General features: G+C 33.8%; 1 protein-coding gene and 1 long non-coding RNA gene across 15 annotated transcripts in view; one reads left to right on the plus strand and one right to left on the minus strand.

Moving 5' to 3' along the window:
- LOC140673757 (uncharacterized) overlaps nt 1-18,944 on the plus strand; it is a 67,736-nt gene that overhangs the window by 48,284 nt on the left and 508 nt on the right. For 5 of the 13 annotated variants that reach the window (XM_072906904.1, XM_072906896.1, XM_072906901.1 and 2 more), the window contains exons 2-6: nt 13,214-13,591; nt 14,842-15,316; nt 15,709-15,998; nt 18,458-18,659; nt 18,764-18,862. In XM_072906904.1, coding sequence (XP_072763005.1) covers nt 13,372-13,591; nt 14,842-15,316; nt 15,709-15,998; nt 18,458-18,659; nt 18,764-18,862 — 1,286 coding nt within the window. In that variant the 5' untranslated portion in view covers nt 13,214-13,371. Of the gene's footprint in view, nt 1-9,829; nt 9,883-12,455; nt 12,700-13,213; nt 13,592-13,616; nt 13,816-13,880; nt 14,455-14,740; nt 15,317-15,708; nt 15,999-18,457; nt 18,660-18,763; nt 18,863-18,944 lie in introns of those variants that run through there. The other 8 variants (XM_072906897.1, XM_072906900.1, XM_072906895.1 and 5 more) reach the window with 7 other exon arrangements.
- Nucleotides 9,059-12,562, minus strand: LOC140673760 (uncharacterized). Of its 2 annotated transcripts, XR_012048097.1 has the most exons (4): nt 12,474-12,562; nt 9,661-9,861; nt 9,496-9,580; nt 9,059-9,238 (listed from the first exon to the last, which is right to left on the minus strand). It is a non-coding gene; the product is annotated as an uncharacterized lncRNA (long non-coding RNA). The 2 variants fall into 2 exon arrangements; XR_012048096.1 differs by lacking the exon at nt 9,059-9,238 and having other exon boundaries at nt 9,329-9,580.

The following is an 18,944-nucleotide window of genomic DNA, read 5'->3' on the forward strand; positions in this document are numbered from 1 at the left end:
ACCATATCCTTAGAAGGGGTGTATACGATCTCCATCTCTCAAAATTTCTTGCACGAAGTGATGACGTATGGCGATATGCTTACTCCGATTGTGGAATACCGGATTTTCTGCAAGCTTTCGGGCACAGTTATTATCGCAGAAGATTCTGACCTGTGCAAATTTTTCAAGACCCAATTCGTTGAGAAAGCGCCGAAAATAAGTAGCTTCGGATAACGCCATATACTCGGCCTCTGTCGAAGAGAGAGCCACTGTTTTTTGCTTTCTGGCCTCTCATGAGATAGGACATCCATCAAGTATGAATGAGTAGCTTGTATAAGATTTTCTATCTTCAGGACAATTTGCCCAATCAGCATCAACAAATCCAGTCAATGGTCATCCAGTTTTGTGAAATTTCAAACCGACCTTTCTCGTGCCTTGAAGGTACCGCAAGACTCGCTTCGCAGTGACCCAATGGATTGGTTATAGCAGCAGTTAAATTGACTCAAGAAACTCACAGCATATGCGATATCGGGGCGAGAACATACGCTAGGTAGATGAGTGCTCCAACCAATTCGCGATAAGGGAGTGATCTCACGGTAGAGTTCGATTCCTCTGTGGATACTTCAAGTATCATGCCTGGGTCCAAGGGTGTAGAGATACTTTTCGAATCGGCCATCCCAAAACGTTCGAGTATATCGTTGATGTATCCATTTTGACAAATCGTAATCTCATTTTTTCTTTGAGAGAATTCCATTCCTAGACAATAATTAATAGGTCCAAGATCCGTCACATCGAAAATATTTGATCAATATCGTTCAAATTTTTTAATCTTTTCTACTTTTTGTGAGGCGACAATAATGTCGTCAACATAGACAACTATTAAGAGCTGGTCTATTCCAGAGTCCTTAACATATACGCATGGAATCGCAGCTGATTTCTTCGCTCCAAATTTGAGAAGTTCTTCATCAATCTTAGTGTTCCAGTATCGTCTGGCCTGGCGCAGGTCATACAATATCTTATTTAAGAGACACACTTTATCCCCTTTCTTAATTTCTTTCAGCATTTCCCGGGATCTTCTCCGAATGTCAGCATCTACGTTCTCCGATGTGGTAATCTCCAACAAAATGTTGAGTGTTTCGGGATTTCAATAAATATTTTTTCTTTAAGTTTTCCATTTAGATAAGTTGTGGTGATATCAAAATGTTTTAGATTCATTCCATTCTCAGCAGCAATTGCGACAATAGTTCTCACAGAATTGAGACGTGTAACGGGGACAAACGTCTCTCTGAAATCGACTCTAGGACGTTGAGCGTATCCTTTTGCCACTACACGAGCTTTTCTTCGTTCTAGAGTTCCATCGTGTTTGTACTTGTTTCGAAGTACTATACGACTACCGATCACCTTTTGATCATTTGGCCTGTTAGTGATGGCCCAAGTATCGTTTTTAATAATTGAGATCATCTTTGAAGTCATTGTCTGAAACCACTCTTCGGCGTGGAAACCATGAAGAGCTTGGTCTAATGGTATTTCGGCAATATACGCGTAGTCTTCAGTTTCCTCGACACAATTCGCGGTGTGGTATTGCTTCCTAGGTCTTCTCTTGTCTGCTGTTCCCAATATCTTTGGTCTACCACGACCTCTTCGTGGAGCGTCACTATGCAAGTCATCTCTGTCATCTTTGTCGACTTTATTTCCGTCTTTTTTGTTCTCTTCATTACATTCCAATCCGTTATTGGTTAGATTATCATTGAGTCGATTATTGTCCTCTTTTGGTAGGTCGTATACCTGAGATTGATTTGGTTGAAAAATTATCTCACCATACGGGGTAAAAAATAACAACAGTACATTTTTATTATTTTAATTATTTATTATTCTCGTAAACATTTGTTTATATTATCAACTGGTACAATAAACCAGTTTCATCACTTTAACATATATATAATATATATATATATATATATATATATATATATATTATATATATATATATATATATATATATATATTATATATATGTTAAAATATATATTATATATATATATATATATATTATATATATGTTAAAATATATATTATATATATGTAAAATATATATATATATATATATATATTTACTTTAACATAAAATAAATACATAGGAACATAAAATATTCTCAAAACTTAAAACAAACTTTAACTTTTCTCATCAAAAGACTAACAATCAAATCAACAAAATTTAAATTAATTATAAAAATGTTTGTTTTGACAATATTATTTGGTAAAAGTTAAATTAAAAATATGAAATTAGTTAAACATTAATCTGAATCGTTATCGGAATTACAATTCAAACAGATATAATATGAAATGTCTCCTTTAACGAACTTTACATGAGACCATTTTTTTTAAGCTTATACATTGTACCCATTCTTCACCGCCGTTGGCTTTGCTTATATGATCCACAGCAAATCAAGCAAAATATTCTTGATCTTCATCTTCTTCCAGATTATGTATAAGTTTTTTCTTGATGAGCTTCTTTCCTTTACCTTTGTTAGGTCTTTTATTTTTACTCTTCTCTTTCTGTTCTTCCTATAATGCTTGTTTCTCCGGTATATTTGTCAAAATAGCTGTTTTTCGTATCTTACGTGAAGTTTTTTTTGTTCTTGTAGCTGCTTTTGAATACGGTCTCTAATTATTTCCGGAGAGAATTCAAGTGGGTTAAGATTTAAATTAACGCCAATACCATTAGGACCTGCAACTGGATTGTCATAAGTGGATTTTTCATGTGTTGATGAGGAATTGCCTAAATCAGAAGTGTTTTGATTTTCTGGGCAATCGATGCCAACATCTAAAATATTGACTTGAAGGTTTTGTTCATTTTCTTGTTCTATTATTGGTCTGTCAGTAACAAAAGCAGAAAGAAAATCAACTTCTTGATAAACATCTTTGTTAAATGGAAAAATATCAGTTTTATGAAACCCATTGATAATATTAGTCGGATTTAGTGCCAGAGGAAGAGCTTCTTTTACTATAAATGGAATATCATGCACAATCATTGTCTTTCCTGGATTGTTTCTCAACCAACTTTTAGATTAGCACAGTAATTCTTAAAAGGCCCGTAGACACTCACATCCAGAGGTTGTAATTTATGTGAGCAATGTGGTGGAAATGATAACATTATTACATTGTTATTCTTTGCTTTTTCGATCTTCGTTGTCCAAATGTGAATTATGATTGTCAAGCATTAAAAGCACTGGGTCAGAAGAAGATGACTTTACGTGATTAATAAAATGATCCATAAATATCCTGAACTCTATACTAGTCATCCAATCAGACGAATTTCCAGCACCTATGCATCCTGGCGGACCATTGCGTACAAAATAGTCCCTGTATTTAATCCGTGGAAACACAAACATGCAGGGAATTGAATTTCCATAAGCATTTACTGCTACACAAACGGTGACAAGAGTGCCCCTTTCAGCAGATGTTATTGATCCTACTTGTTTTGATCCTTTTGGGGCCAAAACTTTTCTTGGTTTTTGGACAGTTGTTATTCCTGTCTCATCTATATTCCATATACGAAAAGGAGGAAACTTGTATTTATCCATCACGGAAGCCAACTTGGAGAAAAAATGATTTATATTTGTTTTATTAAAAGAAGTTGCTCTGCTCAAACTAGTTGCTTCAGGAGTTCTTATCGATATTTTATTGCCATTTCGTTTTAAAAAACCCGTAAGCCAGTCTACGCCTGCTTCTTTATTATCATGCCATGATTTTGGCATGGAAATATTGTATTTGAGTGCACAATCATAAGCCAGCTTCCTAACATCTTTTGACATTAGTCCATAGTAAATTTGACAACATTTAATAACATAATTCACTAAAATTGTCTTTTACTCTTCATTAAAGACTTGCCTGTTCTTCTTGTATCCAACTGTAAAAGATTCTACAGGTTCTTTTCTACTTAAAGCTTCTTTTTTTTCTTTAAATATCTAGTCAACGTCATATGACATAATCCGAAATCTTTTGCCACTCCGCGAATTTTTTTGGTACTATCTTCATCCAGAATAACTGCAGCTCTTTCGTAAAGGTCTCTTGATTTTGTACCACGCTCAGTTTTTCGTTTGTAAGTCCGCATTCTAAAAAATAAAAAATAAACATCAGCATTCTCAGTTTGATATTCAATTTAGAGTAGAGATGTGCGAACTACCTATTTGAAAATTTCGAATCAAAACGATTTTAATGCAAATCGCGTATGTTAATAATTTTTTAAATTTATATTTTGCTAATAAATAAAGCAGCGTTAATGTGACTGTACCTACGTGTAAACAATTTTACAGAAGAGGGAAAAATGTTCTCGCACACGTCTCGACTCTTTCGTGTCTTTTCTTCGACTCTTCAACTATCCTCTAATCACTCTAATCGTCTTTTCGTTTATTATTTATTCTATATCGTGTTTATGTTATTCGGATCGAGAATCAAAACATACAAAAATATCGTTGGGGAAAAACATAATCGACATCTCTATAATATGGGGTTGGTTGTGACACATCTAACCTCGACTATTTGTAACTTTTAACCCCAACACCAATTTCAAACATTCGAAATGTAATAAAAAAAATTTACTGAATCCTTGGCATATTTATTTTGTTTTAGCAAATCAGAATCCTTAAGATTCATATATAACACTAATATATTACTATAACACTAATGATAACGGGAGACACACACACGCGCGCGCGTGATGTGCAAAATCCGACCGGCAACCTCCACGTGGTTCACATTGGATAATGCTAATGCCGGCGGAAAATGTCATTTTTCAATAAAATTTAAGGTTGACTTTAAAGTCATGTAACTCGGCAAAAAAAAAAACGTTGAAATATTTTTTAAAAAGCATTTTGTAGGTAAAGTGTTATATTTTATGGAAATTGACTTGAATTTTTCGAGAAAAATTTGTTTATAAAACTGCAGAATCTCAAAAATAAGTAATTTTATGAAAAAAACAGTGTTTTTTTTCTTAAGGTACACTGAAAAGATAAAAAAATTTTCTAAAACTATCGATAGCATGTTAAAGCTGAAACTTCAAGCTTCAAAATGCTTTTTTTTTAATTTTTGTACAATGATTTTTCGCTGAGTATCATCAATTTTTCTGAAAAACGCAAGTTTAGCTTCAAAGTCATGTAACTCGGCCAAAAAAAATTGTAAAAAAATAAAAAAAAAACATTTTGTAGGTAAAACATTGTATTTTATGGAAATTGACTTGAGATTGTCGAGAGAATTTTTCTTATCTAGCTGCAGAGCGTCAAAAATACGTAATTTAAGAAAAAAAAACTGTGCGCGCTTTTTTAAGGGATAGCACTGAGAAGATAAATTTTTTTTTTAAATTATCGATTGCATGTTAAAGTTGAAACTTCAAGCTTCAAAATGCTTTTTTTAAATTTGCGTATGATGATTTTTCACTGAGTTACAATAGTTTGAAAATAGCCTATTTTTTGACGTATGAAAAGTGTTCCCTATTTTCGTTTGAGTAATGTATATAATAATCCAGTTAATAATTTGATAAAATCTAATTAATAATTTAATTTAAAAAAAAACACTAAACTGAATTTAATAATTTGAAAATGGCGCGTCAAATTCCAACATTCCCCCTAACATGGCGCCGCTCAATTGGGTACATGTTCTTGACTCGAAAACAAAGGGCATCAGTAATCCATATAATATATAGATCAGTGGCTTGGACGTCTGCTCGATTTCTTATTCGCGAACATCGCATTGAGTGTGTATTTACGTGTGTCATTTTTCTGAGCATCATTCCTCGATTATCTTTATGCGAAAAAGGTGCGATTTCATACAGCTGACAAAAGCTAGCTTTTTATCCCCACTTTACTGCAATCCAAAGCAGCGTTTAAAAGCTATAGGTGAACCCCTGCTAGGTTTTCAGCGTTTTTTCGCTAGCTTTTTAGCGGTGTTTTGCTAAAAAAAATGTAGCTAAGTGTACTAAATGTAGCTATTTGGAGCGAAAGTGTCATAATTAATAAGTATCCTATATAAAAATGGATGAAGAGATTAAACGTATAGTGACAATTACAGTTGCTGCAGTAATTAAAAGACGTCGTATAGCTGTTGCAACTGCTATAATACTTTTATCAAAGAAAAAAAGAAAATATAAGAAAAAAGTATTAGATAGCACCCATTTTTTTAAATCGGAATGAACATAGTTTTTTCTTTGCGTCGATGCCGAAATTAATATTAGAAGACTTACGATTCCACAATTATTTTCAGATGATTGCAATATACATACATATAAAATATAAATTAATACCATAAATGCCTAACATAACTTAATAGTTTGTAATATATAATATGTATTATGATCTATACGAACTTCCTTTTCCACAAAATTATCCAACATTCCAGTTATCTTCCTTTTAATGTTTAAAAAAATATTTAACTGGAAAATAAAAAAATTTGTTAACTTATTTTGCTTCCTCCGACTTTCAGCGTTTTTTCGCTGATAGTTCAACAAATCGAACTTTGAGCGTGCCTCCGCTAAATAGTCACTTTGGCGAAAATTGATAGAGTGGGGGTAAAAAGCTAGCTTTTGTCAGCTGTATGAAATCGCACCTTTAAGGTGCTAAAAATATAATATAATAATTTACGAAAAATAATCCTTTTGGTGTCACCCGACAACCTCTGAAAGTTTGTCAGTTTAATTTCTGAATACCCTGTATAAATCATATATACCGGAACACCCTTAACAACGCTCGTGAGCAGGTAGGGCACAGTAAACTGAGCAAAAAAGTCTTATACCATTTTGCGATTTTCGCAATAATTATTAAAATATTAATTAAAAACGCTTAGCGAACAATATTATACATATCTACAAGATGTCCGGTAATAATCTACCTGCTCACGAGCGTTGTTAAGGGTGTTCCGGAACACCCTGTATAGTTCCTAATATGAGATACTAGAATGTTCCTAATATGAGATACCTCCTATTAGGACTTTTTTCCCACAAGTAAGATAATGAATTATCAAAAATGTAAATTTATATTTTTTCTATTTTTTTTTGTTGGTTTTTTATTTTGAAATATTTAAAACATTAATTATAATACTTTTTTGTGTGCTCTTTGTTGGGATGATAAATTTTTATTTAATCTAATTTATTAAATATTAATTATTAAATTTATTTAATAATTAATTATTAAATCTCTAAGATATGTTATTCTAATTTTATAGACGCATGATATAAAAAATATTTGAAAGATATAATTTTTTATACCAAAAGTAAGATTTATTTTTTGTTGTTCTTTTGAAATATTAAAAACGTTAATATTGCAATATATCTTTGTTGGAAATTAAATGTACCCTATGCACGATTCAAATTTCGCGAAAAGAATTAATTTTCTAAAAAAGTCACTTATTAACATCCGCGTATGGCTCTCATTGCCAATTCGTTAGTTACGTGTTTGTAAATATTGGAGCCTTATTTATTGGAATTATTAAAATTACGCTGAGCGGGACTGTCATCTTTAAGTGACAGAGTCCGTATTGGAGAAATTTTTATGAAACAAGTCGGTGGGTGCTGGGATTGTCACCTTTAAATAGCAAAGTCCGCACCGGCGATGTTTTTATGAAACAAGCTGGTGGATGTTGGGACTGTCATCTTTAAGTGACAGAGTCTATATCGGAGAAATTCTTATGAAACTAGTCGGTGGTCGGTGAGCGCTGGGACTGTCTCTCTTAGATGACAAAGTTCGCACTGGCGATGTTTTTATGAAACAAGTCGGTGGGTGTTGGGACTGTCTCCCTTAGATGACAAAGTCCGCACTGGCGATGTTTTTATAAAACTAGTCGGTGGGCGCTGGGACTATCTCCTTTAGATGACAAAGTCCGCACCGAAGATGTTTTTATGAAACAAGCTGGTGAGTGCTGGGATTGTCACCTTTGGATAGCAGAGTCCGCACCTGCGATGTTTTTATAAAACAAGCAGATGGGTGTTGAGATTATCACCCTTGAGTAACAAAGTCCGCACCGGCGATATTTTTATAAAACAAATAGGTAGGTGTTGTAATTATCATCTTTGAGTGGTAGAGTCTGCACCAATGTTTTTATAAAATAAACTTTATATATATGGGTTATTAAAAACCTTGGGTTTTAAATCCCTAGCTTATCGTCAAAGAGACTTTTGTCCAACCTTTATTTTTCATTTTTTCTTATACATTTTCCTATTACATTATCTTATACCTATATATACTTAAAACCTAATTCGTCTGGGTGGACTCGAATCTGCGTTTACGCGTACTCTTCGCCTTAGGCGAGTTTCAGCGCCGCAGCGTGCACGACCACCGTCCAACTCATATATATGGGTTATTAATGAATTTAAAAACTTTATGATCTGTGTCACTGCCTCTTTTGTACTTGTCAACATATTTTTTATATACTATATACTATTGACTATTTTTTTAAATTTTATAATTTTATTAAAATATTTATTCTTTAGTTGCGAGATTTCAAAATATATCGTCAATTAGCATTTTGTAAACATGTTTCTAATTCTCTAGGTGCATTATCCATTTCAATACAAAAATTTTGTGCTTTGATATCAGCATATTCATCATTTACTGGTACTTCGAAATATTCAGACTCTCGCATATTTGTCATATTGTGCAGCACACAGCAAGCATATATCGCTTGTACCATTCTTACAATGTCTCTTACTTTAAATTGATACAATTGTCGAAATCGTTGTTTTAGGCATCCAAAAGCGTTTTCAATGATTACTCGACAGGAATTTAATTTGTGATTAAAAACTCTTTAGGCATGTGTCAAGTGCCCATTGTCTCTGTACGGTACTATTAGCTTCTGTAGACAAGGGTATGCACTATTACCCCAAAAAAAATAATCATCTGTAAAAGTATTTTTTTAAATGAAATATTAATTATTGTTATTAAGACTCATGTACTTATAGTAGCCTTTATTTATGATCTCAAAAGCTTCTTCAATAAGTATCCAGGAGTTTTAATTACATTTATCATATTTTATTGTATTTATATATTTCTTATCTCCACAAAGTTCATGTAGATTGTTATCTGTATATTGGTGAATTTTTAAACATTCTTGCATCATGCACGGAATCAGGATATCTTATTAAATTATTTATAAATTTCATGTTATGATCTACAGTTCCTTGAACATGCAATGAAAAATAGTTTTCTGTTTATATATGAATCAGGATCTTCTAATGGCTTATCAATCCTGATATGAGAGCCATCAATAGCCTCTAGAGATAAAATAATGTCATATAAGTAACGTATTGTTATGTAATAAAAAAATGTTTAAGGTTTTATAAATATAAATGTGTTATCAATTATAGCAGGAAATCGTTTTGTTTCTTCATAAAAAGTATTTGTTTCTCTTTTCTCAGCTTCAGTGGGATATTTGATAATGTTAGGTGCAATAGAAACACAAGAAACTTTGTAACTCTATTAATAACATGGTATAAAGTGCTAATTGTTATCCCAAATCTGTCTGCTATACCTCTATATGATGAGGTTTGATAGCCTACGAACCACAGAAAACATAATATGTTTCTCGGCCGTTATTTTTAAACGTCCTGTAAGATCTGAAATATAATACACATTAAATCTCTACATCTTTGTACAAATAAAAATAAAAAATAATATAAATTTTTGTACTACATACTTTCCATGGAAGTAAATATATTGAATATGCTGAATTAATCTATCAAACTATATGCTACTTGTCTTGATAAATGGAAATACATTATAAAATCAACATTGTTATAATTAATAACAATATTTTCTATATAATTGTTTACTTTAACATGTTGTAATCTCTACATTATTCCTAGAATCAGATGTAATACTGGTAGCAGATTTTCATCTACAAGCAAACAATACAGAGGTAGGTTAGATTTTCTCTTAAGATTTATATAATATAAATTAATAATAATAAATTTGCTATATTTAGTTGTATATTACAATTATCATGTTCCTCTTGAATTGGTAGTAACGCCGGTGACATTACAATTAAGTCTTCTTCATCCGATGAAGAATCGAATAATATTGCAGCGTGATGCGCCATATTGATTTGCACTGACAAAAATTTTGACATTTTTTTGACGATTAAGGGGATCCTATATTGTTCTTTACCGACTGAATCAATTTTTTATTTATTCGTAAAATGCTTTCTATTGGTTAAATGGAATAGAAAATACTTCTCTATGATTAAAGTATATAAAGTAACACACCTGGCGCTTGTGAATTTAATGCAAAAAACAAAAAAGATTTAATAAATACAATTGTTTTATCGGCTTTTAGCATCCAGCTCATAACTATGTTTGCTTAATATAAAAATTTTACAGTTCGCACATATAAAATGACATAAGCGCCAGATAGGGAATCCATAAAGAAATATTAGTAAACTTTTAGAAATAAATTTGGAAGCTTAGTAAAAAAATATTTTCCAAAAAATTATTGCAGAGTCACGATGCAGATGAAATCGAGGTATAAGGATAGTACAGAGCAATAAATTAGTTCACTAATATTGCGGTAGAGCGAGGTACTGCTAATTTGACAAGAGCAGAGAGAGAGAGAAAGAGAGAGAGGGGAGGAGAGGGAGAGAGAGAGAGAGGGAGAGAGGGGGAAGGGGAAAGGGGAAAGAGATAGAAAGGGAGAAAAAGGGGAGAGGGGAGAGGGAGGGTGAGGGAAGAGGGAGGGTGAGGGGAGAGGGAGGGTGAGGGGAGAGGGGGAGAGAGGGGAAAGAGAGGTGGGAGAGATGGGGAGGGGAGGGAAAGAGAGAGAGAGAGTAAACATGCGAAAGAAACATGAAATTGACAATGAGCTAATAGCGAATAATTAGAAAAAGACAGATGGAACATATAATCTAGAAAAAAGTACGGGAGACTACATTTGTGTGCGTGTGTTCCGTTTTCAATTATCGACAATAAGGCAATTGTTTTCACCTATGGCATTTACCATTTTATGTAACCATTATCACGACACTACCGTGAAACGAAACAAAATCGCGCGCATGACTTTGTTTACATATCGTATGTAAATACAATATACAGTGGCGTACCAAAGTTTCCGGCCGGTGACATTTCGTACTTTACTTTATTAAAAAAAACTTATGATTTTTAATCATTATAAGATGTGAGTATGAGATATAGGAAACAAAATAATATAGTAAAAGAATATTATTTATGTTCGTGAATATATTTGTTATTATAATTGTTATATTTACACGTGCAAAAGTTTCCGGCCACATAATATATTTGACGCAGTAGGACTTCAAAAACGTATTTACTATATAGTATCGCGTTGAATGTTTACATTTAGTTCATAGGAGGTCGTGGAAGCATAAACATGGCTCGGCATACGCAAATTCAAATTTGTGAGAGGGTAATAAAATTTTCAAAAGAAGGAAAGTCTTCTCGTCAGATTGCTTCACTATTATCGATAGGTAAAGCAACCGTGAATGATATTATTGTAAAATATCGTTGTGGATATGGTTTAAAAGATCGTGCTCGTAGTGGAAGACCAAGAAAAACATCTAAAAATGTAGATCGTATCATTAAACGTAAATCAGTTGCGGATGTCAGGAAAACTGCTGCCGAAATTGCACGTGAGCTAAAGGAAACATAGCTAATGTTAGTCGTAGTACTGTGACACGAAGACTACATGTCGTGGGACTTTTTGGCCGTATAGGTGTTAAAAAACCATTAATCAGTAAAAAGAATAAGAAGGCCCGATTACAATTTGCCAAAGATCACCTAAATTGGACAGTCAAAGATTGGAAAAAGTAGCTTTCTCAGACGAATCTAAATTTAATCTTTTTGGAAGCGATGGTAGACAACATGTACGACGTCCTATTGGTACGAGAAATGACGTTCGGTACCAAATTCCTACTGTAAAACACGGTGGAGAAAGTGTGATGGTTTGGGGAATTTTCTCTGCACAAGGAGTCGGTCCATTGGTCGAGATCAATGGAAATATGAACGCTGCTAATTACAAGGACATTTTAGAAAAAAATTTATTAACATATGCTGAAGAAACAATGCCGCAGAATTGGATATTTCAGCAGGATAATGATCCTAAACACACATCCAAGTTGTTAAAACAGTGGTTTTTCTGCTTCAAATGTGAGAGTTTTAAGTTGGCCATCTCAATCACCGGACTTGAATCCAATAGAACACTTATGGGAAACGCTAGATCGTCAAGTTCGAAAGCATGCATATTCAAATAAAGCCGCATGTAAATATAACAATTATAATAATAAATATATTCACGAACACAAATAATATTCTTTTACTATATCATTTTGTTTCCTATATCTCATACTCACATCTCATAATGATTAAAAATTATTAGTCTTTTTTTTAAATAAATTAGAGAACGAAATGTCACTGGCCGGAAACTTTTGCACGCCACTGTATATATATATGCACACACGTACATATGTATATATATAGATATACATATACACGTACTTACTGTCGCCGATGTAATGTGCACATTTCTCCTCTTTCGCGTTAATGTGTGTGCGACAACGAATGCATGCGCTCGCGCACTACAGTTGTGCTGGATGTCATCGTCGTGAGAACAGTTTTTTGACAGAGGTGAAAGAAAACGCGGCAAATTGCGGACGACCCGACGTTTCGATTAACTGTCCACGATTGTGTCGATGGACAAGAACATTTTCCATCGGTATTTGATCTTGGTAGGTTGTTTATGGTTCTTTGCGTACTCTTTTTCTTTCTATTGCGCGTCTATATTTTCTCTCCCCCTCCTATCGTTCCGATATAATGATGTAACTTCTGCGCACCAAACAAACTTTACAGTACACGCGCGCGTGTGTAATGCGTCGTCTACAATGGCAGCAAGCAGTACAGAGTTCAGAGTAGCAGTAAGCAGTACGAAATGGGATTCGTTTATTTCGTCGGGAGGAACGACGAAGCATTTTCGAAAATGCTTGACTGTCATTGGTCAATTTGCTTGCGACCTTACATTCTACGGCTATTGTAGACGAGGCCTAAAGGCCTTTGCACGTAAAAATTTTTTAGTCGTAATCGTAAGACTGTAAGCAAATCGACCAATCACAGTGTATTAGTAACGATTTCGCTCGCCTTACTACGCACTATGATTGGTCGATTTGCTTACAGCCTTACAGTTACGACTAAAAATTTTTTACATACAAAGGCCTTAAGTGATGGCATCCATGCATTTTGTTTTAGGCGAACGTACGAGTACTTTCAGCTCGCCGGATGACAACTTGAATGATCGGCAATTGCTACTAAATTGCGGCGTTTGTGATCAGCAATTTGCTTCCAAAAAATAAATACGTACTCACATTTCCACCCATCTGAGGAAGCCTTGCATTGTCCTCAAGAGAATGGCTAATCTAAAAGTGATAAAGGTAAAGAAGCAAAGCGAAGACACATATTGGGTAGATCCTGAGAAAAAGGGTCTGCTGAAGCTTACTTTGAAGAGGAATACAGTCGAGTCTCTGAAACTTACGTCGAAGAAGACATCTTCAAAGTCGGAAGATTTTACTGTTGTGAATAGTAACATTAACCCATTTATCAAAAACCATCAACAAGGAGACGTGGCAGGTTAGGTGCAGCGAGTTTGACAATTGATTATGAGGAGTTCTGTAACTAAGAAGTCAATATCTCTTGATCGAAGCGTTTGCGAGCATACTTCCAGAAATTTTTTTTTTGTTTTAAGGTCCTAAATTCATAAAATTCCTAATTCTAAAGAGAATGATCAAAGAAATAACAAGACAGCGAAAGGTTCAGTTTATGAACCTTTTGAAAACGTGATGGTGGATCAACAAGTGAGTTATTTTGTTAGTGCTAAAATTGAAATTTGATTTCTTTTCTATAACAATTTTGTTTACAGGATGATTACGACAACATTAAATTTGGTGCGGAAGATCATATATCATAATCCGTTGGAAGAGAATGGGTGCATTCAGAAGCACAACCGCTCACTGAGCGCTTACAGGTAGCCGCTCAGTGAGTGCTTTTTATCTACTGCATATATGCATCGAGATCATAGGGATAAATGCAGAAGTGAACGGAGTTAGCGGAGTGAGCACGAAGTGAGCGATAGAAAATTACGATCACGAAAATGGCGACCGCTCACTGTGAGCAGCTTAGGGAGCATTTGCATCCAATACACAGATACAGTCTAGCGAATTCTCTGAGCGCTTAGTAAGCGGTCAGTGAGCGGTTGTGCTTCTGAATGCACCCAATGAAAGACCATCCATAAATGTTAATGAGGGTGATTCTGTAGGAAGTGATATGACAAATCCATCCATTGAGAAAGAAGATCAAAATGTTGCTGATATACAAAGTAGCTATGACAATTCTGAGAAATGGTTGTCAGAACTTGAAAATTCCGAGTCGGATGCTTTGAAAGCAACTTGTAGAGAAACTATTGAAAATTTGAAAAAACTCGGAGAACAGTCAAAGTAAGTTGATTATAATATTAGATAGATTATATAATTGAATAATGCAGATGGCAAACATTTAAGATGAGAACGTCAGTATAGAATTCAGGAAGAATTTTAGTGCTTCAGTTGATTGTAAAATTTTCTTTTTGATAAATTTCCAACTTATCAATGTATAAATTCAATATACAGGGTGTTCCCGGGTTAAATGGCCAAATTTGAAATATGAATTTAGGACCTTAAAACAAAAAAAAATTTCTGGAAATATGCTCGCAAACGCTTCGATCAAGAGATATTGACTTCTTAGTTACAGAACTCCTCATAATCAATTGTCAAACTCGCTGCACGTCAATCAGAATTCATCATACTTGAGTCAAACGTCGCACTTGCCTCATACCGTACCTGTAGATACATCATCAACGAACAGCTCGCAACAGCAACAGCTCAGTAGAAACTCGCCGTTAACATCGCCGCATCAAACTAATTCGCCGATCTTTAATGCGGCTGCGGCTACAACGGCTGATCCTCAAATGCAAATACCGCCGATAAACTCTGAGCAACTCTCACTACCTGTGCAGCAACTGGCACAAGTACAGCGTATGCCTCTTCCACAGGTACAAATGCCTCCTAGTCTACCTCCGGGCGCAAACACAATGATACCTGGACCGAATTATTTTGTACAGCCACCGGGTCGACCGCCCTTGTACAGAGTACCCGGTCCGCAAAGTATACATTATCCTCCACACGTGGCGCATTTATATCAGTATGGACCAGGTTCATATCCTTCGATAGTTGCCCTTCCTCCGCAGATGCAACCACAATTATCCCAACAAATTCCACGTGGACGGCATCCACCAACGACAGCTGTTGTCCAAAATAGCAGGTAAATACAGAAACACATATTACATGTATTTAACATATACATTATTACATTTAAAGATCTTCACTTAATAATAAAAAAAGTTCTTATATATTATTAACACAACTTGCGCGGGTGTTTTCCCGTACAAAACGACTTTAGTCGCTTCCCGCGCAAGATGTGTTAAGATCTACAAAGTAATATAAAAGTTATTTAAGAAAAATGATTCTCAAATGTAAACTTTAGAAACAAGTATCTTGGTAGAAATAGTTTATAGAAAAAAATTTTATAGGAACTTATGGAGTGATTTTTACCTGCTCTATATGCCCACCTTTAGAAGGCAGAGATTGCCTACCTTTACCAGGACACCCTGTATATTCGAATTGTTTAGTGTATATATTGTTTTTGATTGTTAGAACGCCAAGGTTACCACAAACTAGTTCAGTTCCTCGTCAACGCATGAAGAGGCCCATGCAGCAATCTATGCAAGTTCAATCGCAAAATAACACTGTGAAGCAAAGGCGTATGAATGGTCTATTGCGTGATAGAAACGAAGACGCGAATTATCAGGTCATAGCGCAACAGAAAAGAAACGATGAATTACCCGTTATTCAAAATGTTCAGGGAGCTACTACCCAGCAAACCAGTAGAAATGATTCTACGATAAATCTCACAGATTCGATCAATCTAAGTGTTCGACAATCTGGTAATTTTAAATTTACTAATCATAGAATTTGTTATTAACAAAAAATCTTTTTTTTATAACTGTTTCCACAGCTATATACAAATCCCTTTTATTTACGGACGGCATATTACCACGAGCTTATGATTTACCAAAAGTCCACAAACCTAACATATCATACAGAATGATAGTATCATCCATAAACAGCCCCCTTTATTTTTTAGCTCTATTCTTACATAAACTCATGGTTAAAAATTTTCTTATTCCTCCTAGTCACATAAAAAACAGCTACGACATTGTCAAAAACTTATCAAATACTCATATAGATGACGACATTAAATTGATATCGTTGGATGTGACCTCATTATTTACTAATATTTCTCTAAATTTAGCTCTTGACAGTATTTCTAATAGATGGGAGTTTTTAAACAATAATTGTGAATTTTCTGAATCTGAATTTTTAAACGGAATAAAGTTGATTTTAAACTTTACATTTTTCACGTTTAATAAAGTCATATATCGACAAACCTTCGACACTCCCATGGGTTCGTCTCTGTCCCCAATTATTGCTGACATCGTTTTGCAAGATTTAGAGAAGAAAGCTCTAAACACATTATATTTTACCCCTCCATTTTACTACAGATACGTGGACGATATCATAATGGTGGTTCCATCCGTTTCTATTGACTTGACTCTTTTTACTTTTAATTCTCAACATGATAGATTACAGTTTACTCTCGAAGTAGAGGAGGATCACAAAATTACTTTCCTTGACGTAACACTTATGACTGAAAATAATTCTATAATTTTTGACTGGTTCCATAAACTTACCTTTTCTGGTAGATACCTTAACTTATTTCTCACAACATCCTCTTCACCAAAAACGAAGCACCATTATCGGACTTGTGGACAGAGCTTTCTTTCTTTCATATCCTAGATACCAAAACAAAAATTTAGATCCACTATTAACAAATCAGGAGCGAATAATCCGGTCTATTTCACGATCCCTTATTTACCGTTTGTAACGGAGAAATTCAATAATATAACAAAAAACACGAATGTGAAACTTTCGCACGTTAGTCTCAATAAAATGAATAAATTCATCAAAGCCCATAAAGATATTATTCCGAACGATTCAAAAAGTAACGTAGTATACAAAATTAACTGCAATAATTGCGACGCCTCATATGTTGGTTAAATTCATCTCGAATGTTAAAAATTACAGTTCCTGAACATAAACGACATATCAATAGAAATATCAGTAATAACTCTGTAATCACGAATCATAGACTAGAATATAATCATGACTGTGATTGGACAGATGTCAAAATACTTGATGAAATTTCGTTTTATAACCAAAGGCTTATCTCAGAAATGCTTTTTATAAAAAGACAAAAGAACGGTTTGAATTTGCGGACACTGAAAATTTACCGAACGTGTATCATGACGTCATTAACACGCTCCCAAAAATATAGTAAGTAGAGACACGGTATATAAACACGTATCTCATTATTTGGTTTGACAGTAGCCGATCGACCTCTAAATTACACACTTGCTCTAGTCAAGATTTTTTGAACGCCTGTATAGAATACTGTGACATCGTAAGTAACCATTTGACAATTACCACCGTAAGGATTAGTGATTCTGATTATTTTAAATTAATCTATACGAACACCTATAATGTTTCCAGGATTCAACTGGGACTGAAATCGAGTCACTATTCTCAAAATATAAACTATATCTATAAATATCATCTTGGCTTAACATCTTGCAAATATTCTTTGAAGACTGTCAAACCCTGCTATTGCTCTGTTTATTTATGTTTCAATTATAGTCTTAGCGAATTTATATTACGATCAATATTTTACTTATTAGTTATATTTATTAATATACGCTGAAGAAGATTCAAAATGAGCTCGAAACGTTCGATTTTATGTTTTTGAAATCATACTAATTCACTACACATGCGTAGATTTCGTTTATTGTTAATATACTAATTTTGTCACTACATAAAATATTCTATTATATCTACAGTTGTAATTATTCTCAATTACCACCTAACTCCGTTTATACGTTATATATTTTGCTCTCTACTGCCTTTATTGTTTTTTAATTTTATTTTATTTACACAGAGAACCTTGCTAATTATTTATAACTGTAATTGTCATTTTCTTTAAGTTCTGGTACTGCTTTATATCTCTCCCTTTCCCCTCACCTTTTTTATGTCACTTTTATGTAAAGTGTCTCTTTCTTTGAAATTTAGTTTTTATGATTTTATTCAATAATATTTTGAGTTATGCTTTTACAAAATCTAAGTTTGTATTACATTTGCAACTTTTCAATTTTTAAATATTTGTTTTGCTAAATTTGTCTATTAATTTTACCGCATGTAGATATGTTTTATTGTTTAAATAAATATAGATTTTTTAACAAAACTATACACGTTATATTCACAAAAGGGGTGCATTGTAATAATGTTACAGCTCTCAATCTAGATTCTGCTATCATACCAACTAATTCACAAAGAAAGCAACAGGAGCAAGGACAGTTTGCTGTTCCGCAAAACAAGCAGAACAAATCGTCGATTAATGAACAAGTTGAACGACCGCCGCGACCACCGACTGTGGACCTTACGCAGGACAGTCCACCACAAATGCCAGTCGTTAGACATGATTGTCCACCTAGGTAAGATCTGTCCATTGTTTTTTGTCGTTATCTAATGACAAAGAGTTATTAATTAATAATTACATGTATATACTTTATGACCATATTATATTTGTATTTTCCAGATCATTATTAACATGTCAGGTATGTGCTAACTTTCAAAATCAAGACATGTTGACACAACACATGGCAACTTATCGAACGATTAGTAAATTGCATCATAGGTGAATTAAATTATACCTTTTTATACTTTCCTCTTTGAATAGTGATAACAGACCTAATTAATATATACAATATACACAATTT

The sequence above is a fragment of the Anoplolepis gracilipes genome, chromosome 15 (assembly GCF_047496725.1).
Source record: "Anoplolepis gracilipes chromosome 15, ASM4749672v1, whole genome shotgun sequence".
Taxonomy (NCBI): domain Eukaryota; kingdom Metazoa; phylum Arthropoda; class Insecta; order Hymenoptera; family Formicidae; genus Anoplolepis; species Anoplolepis gracilipes.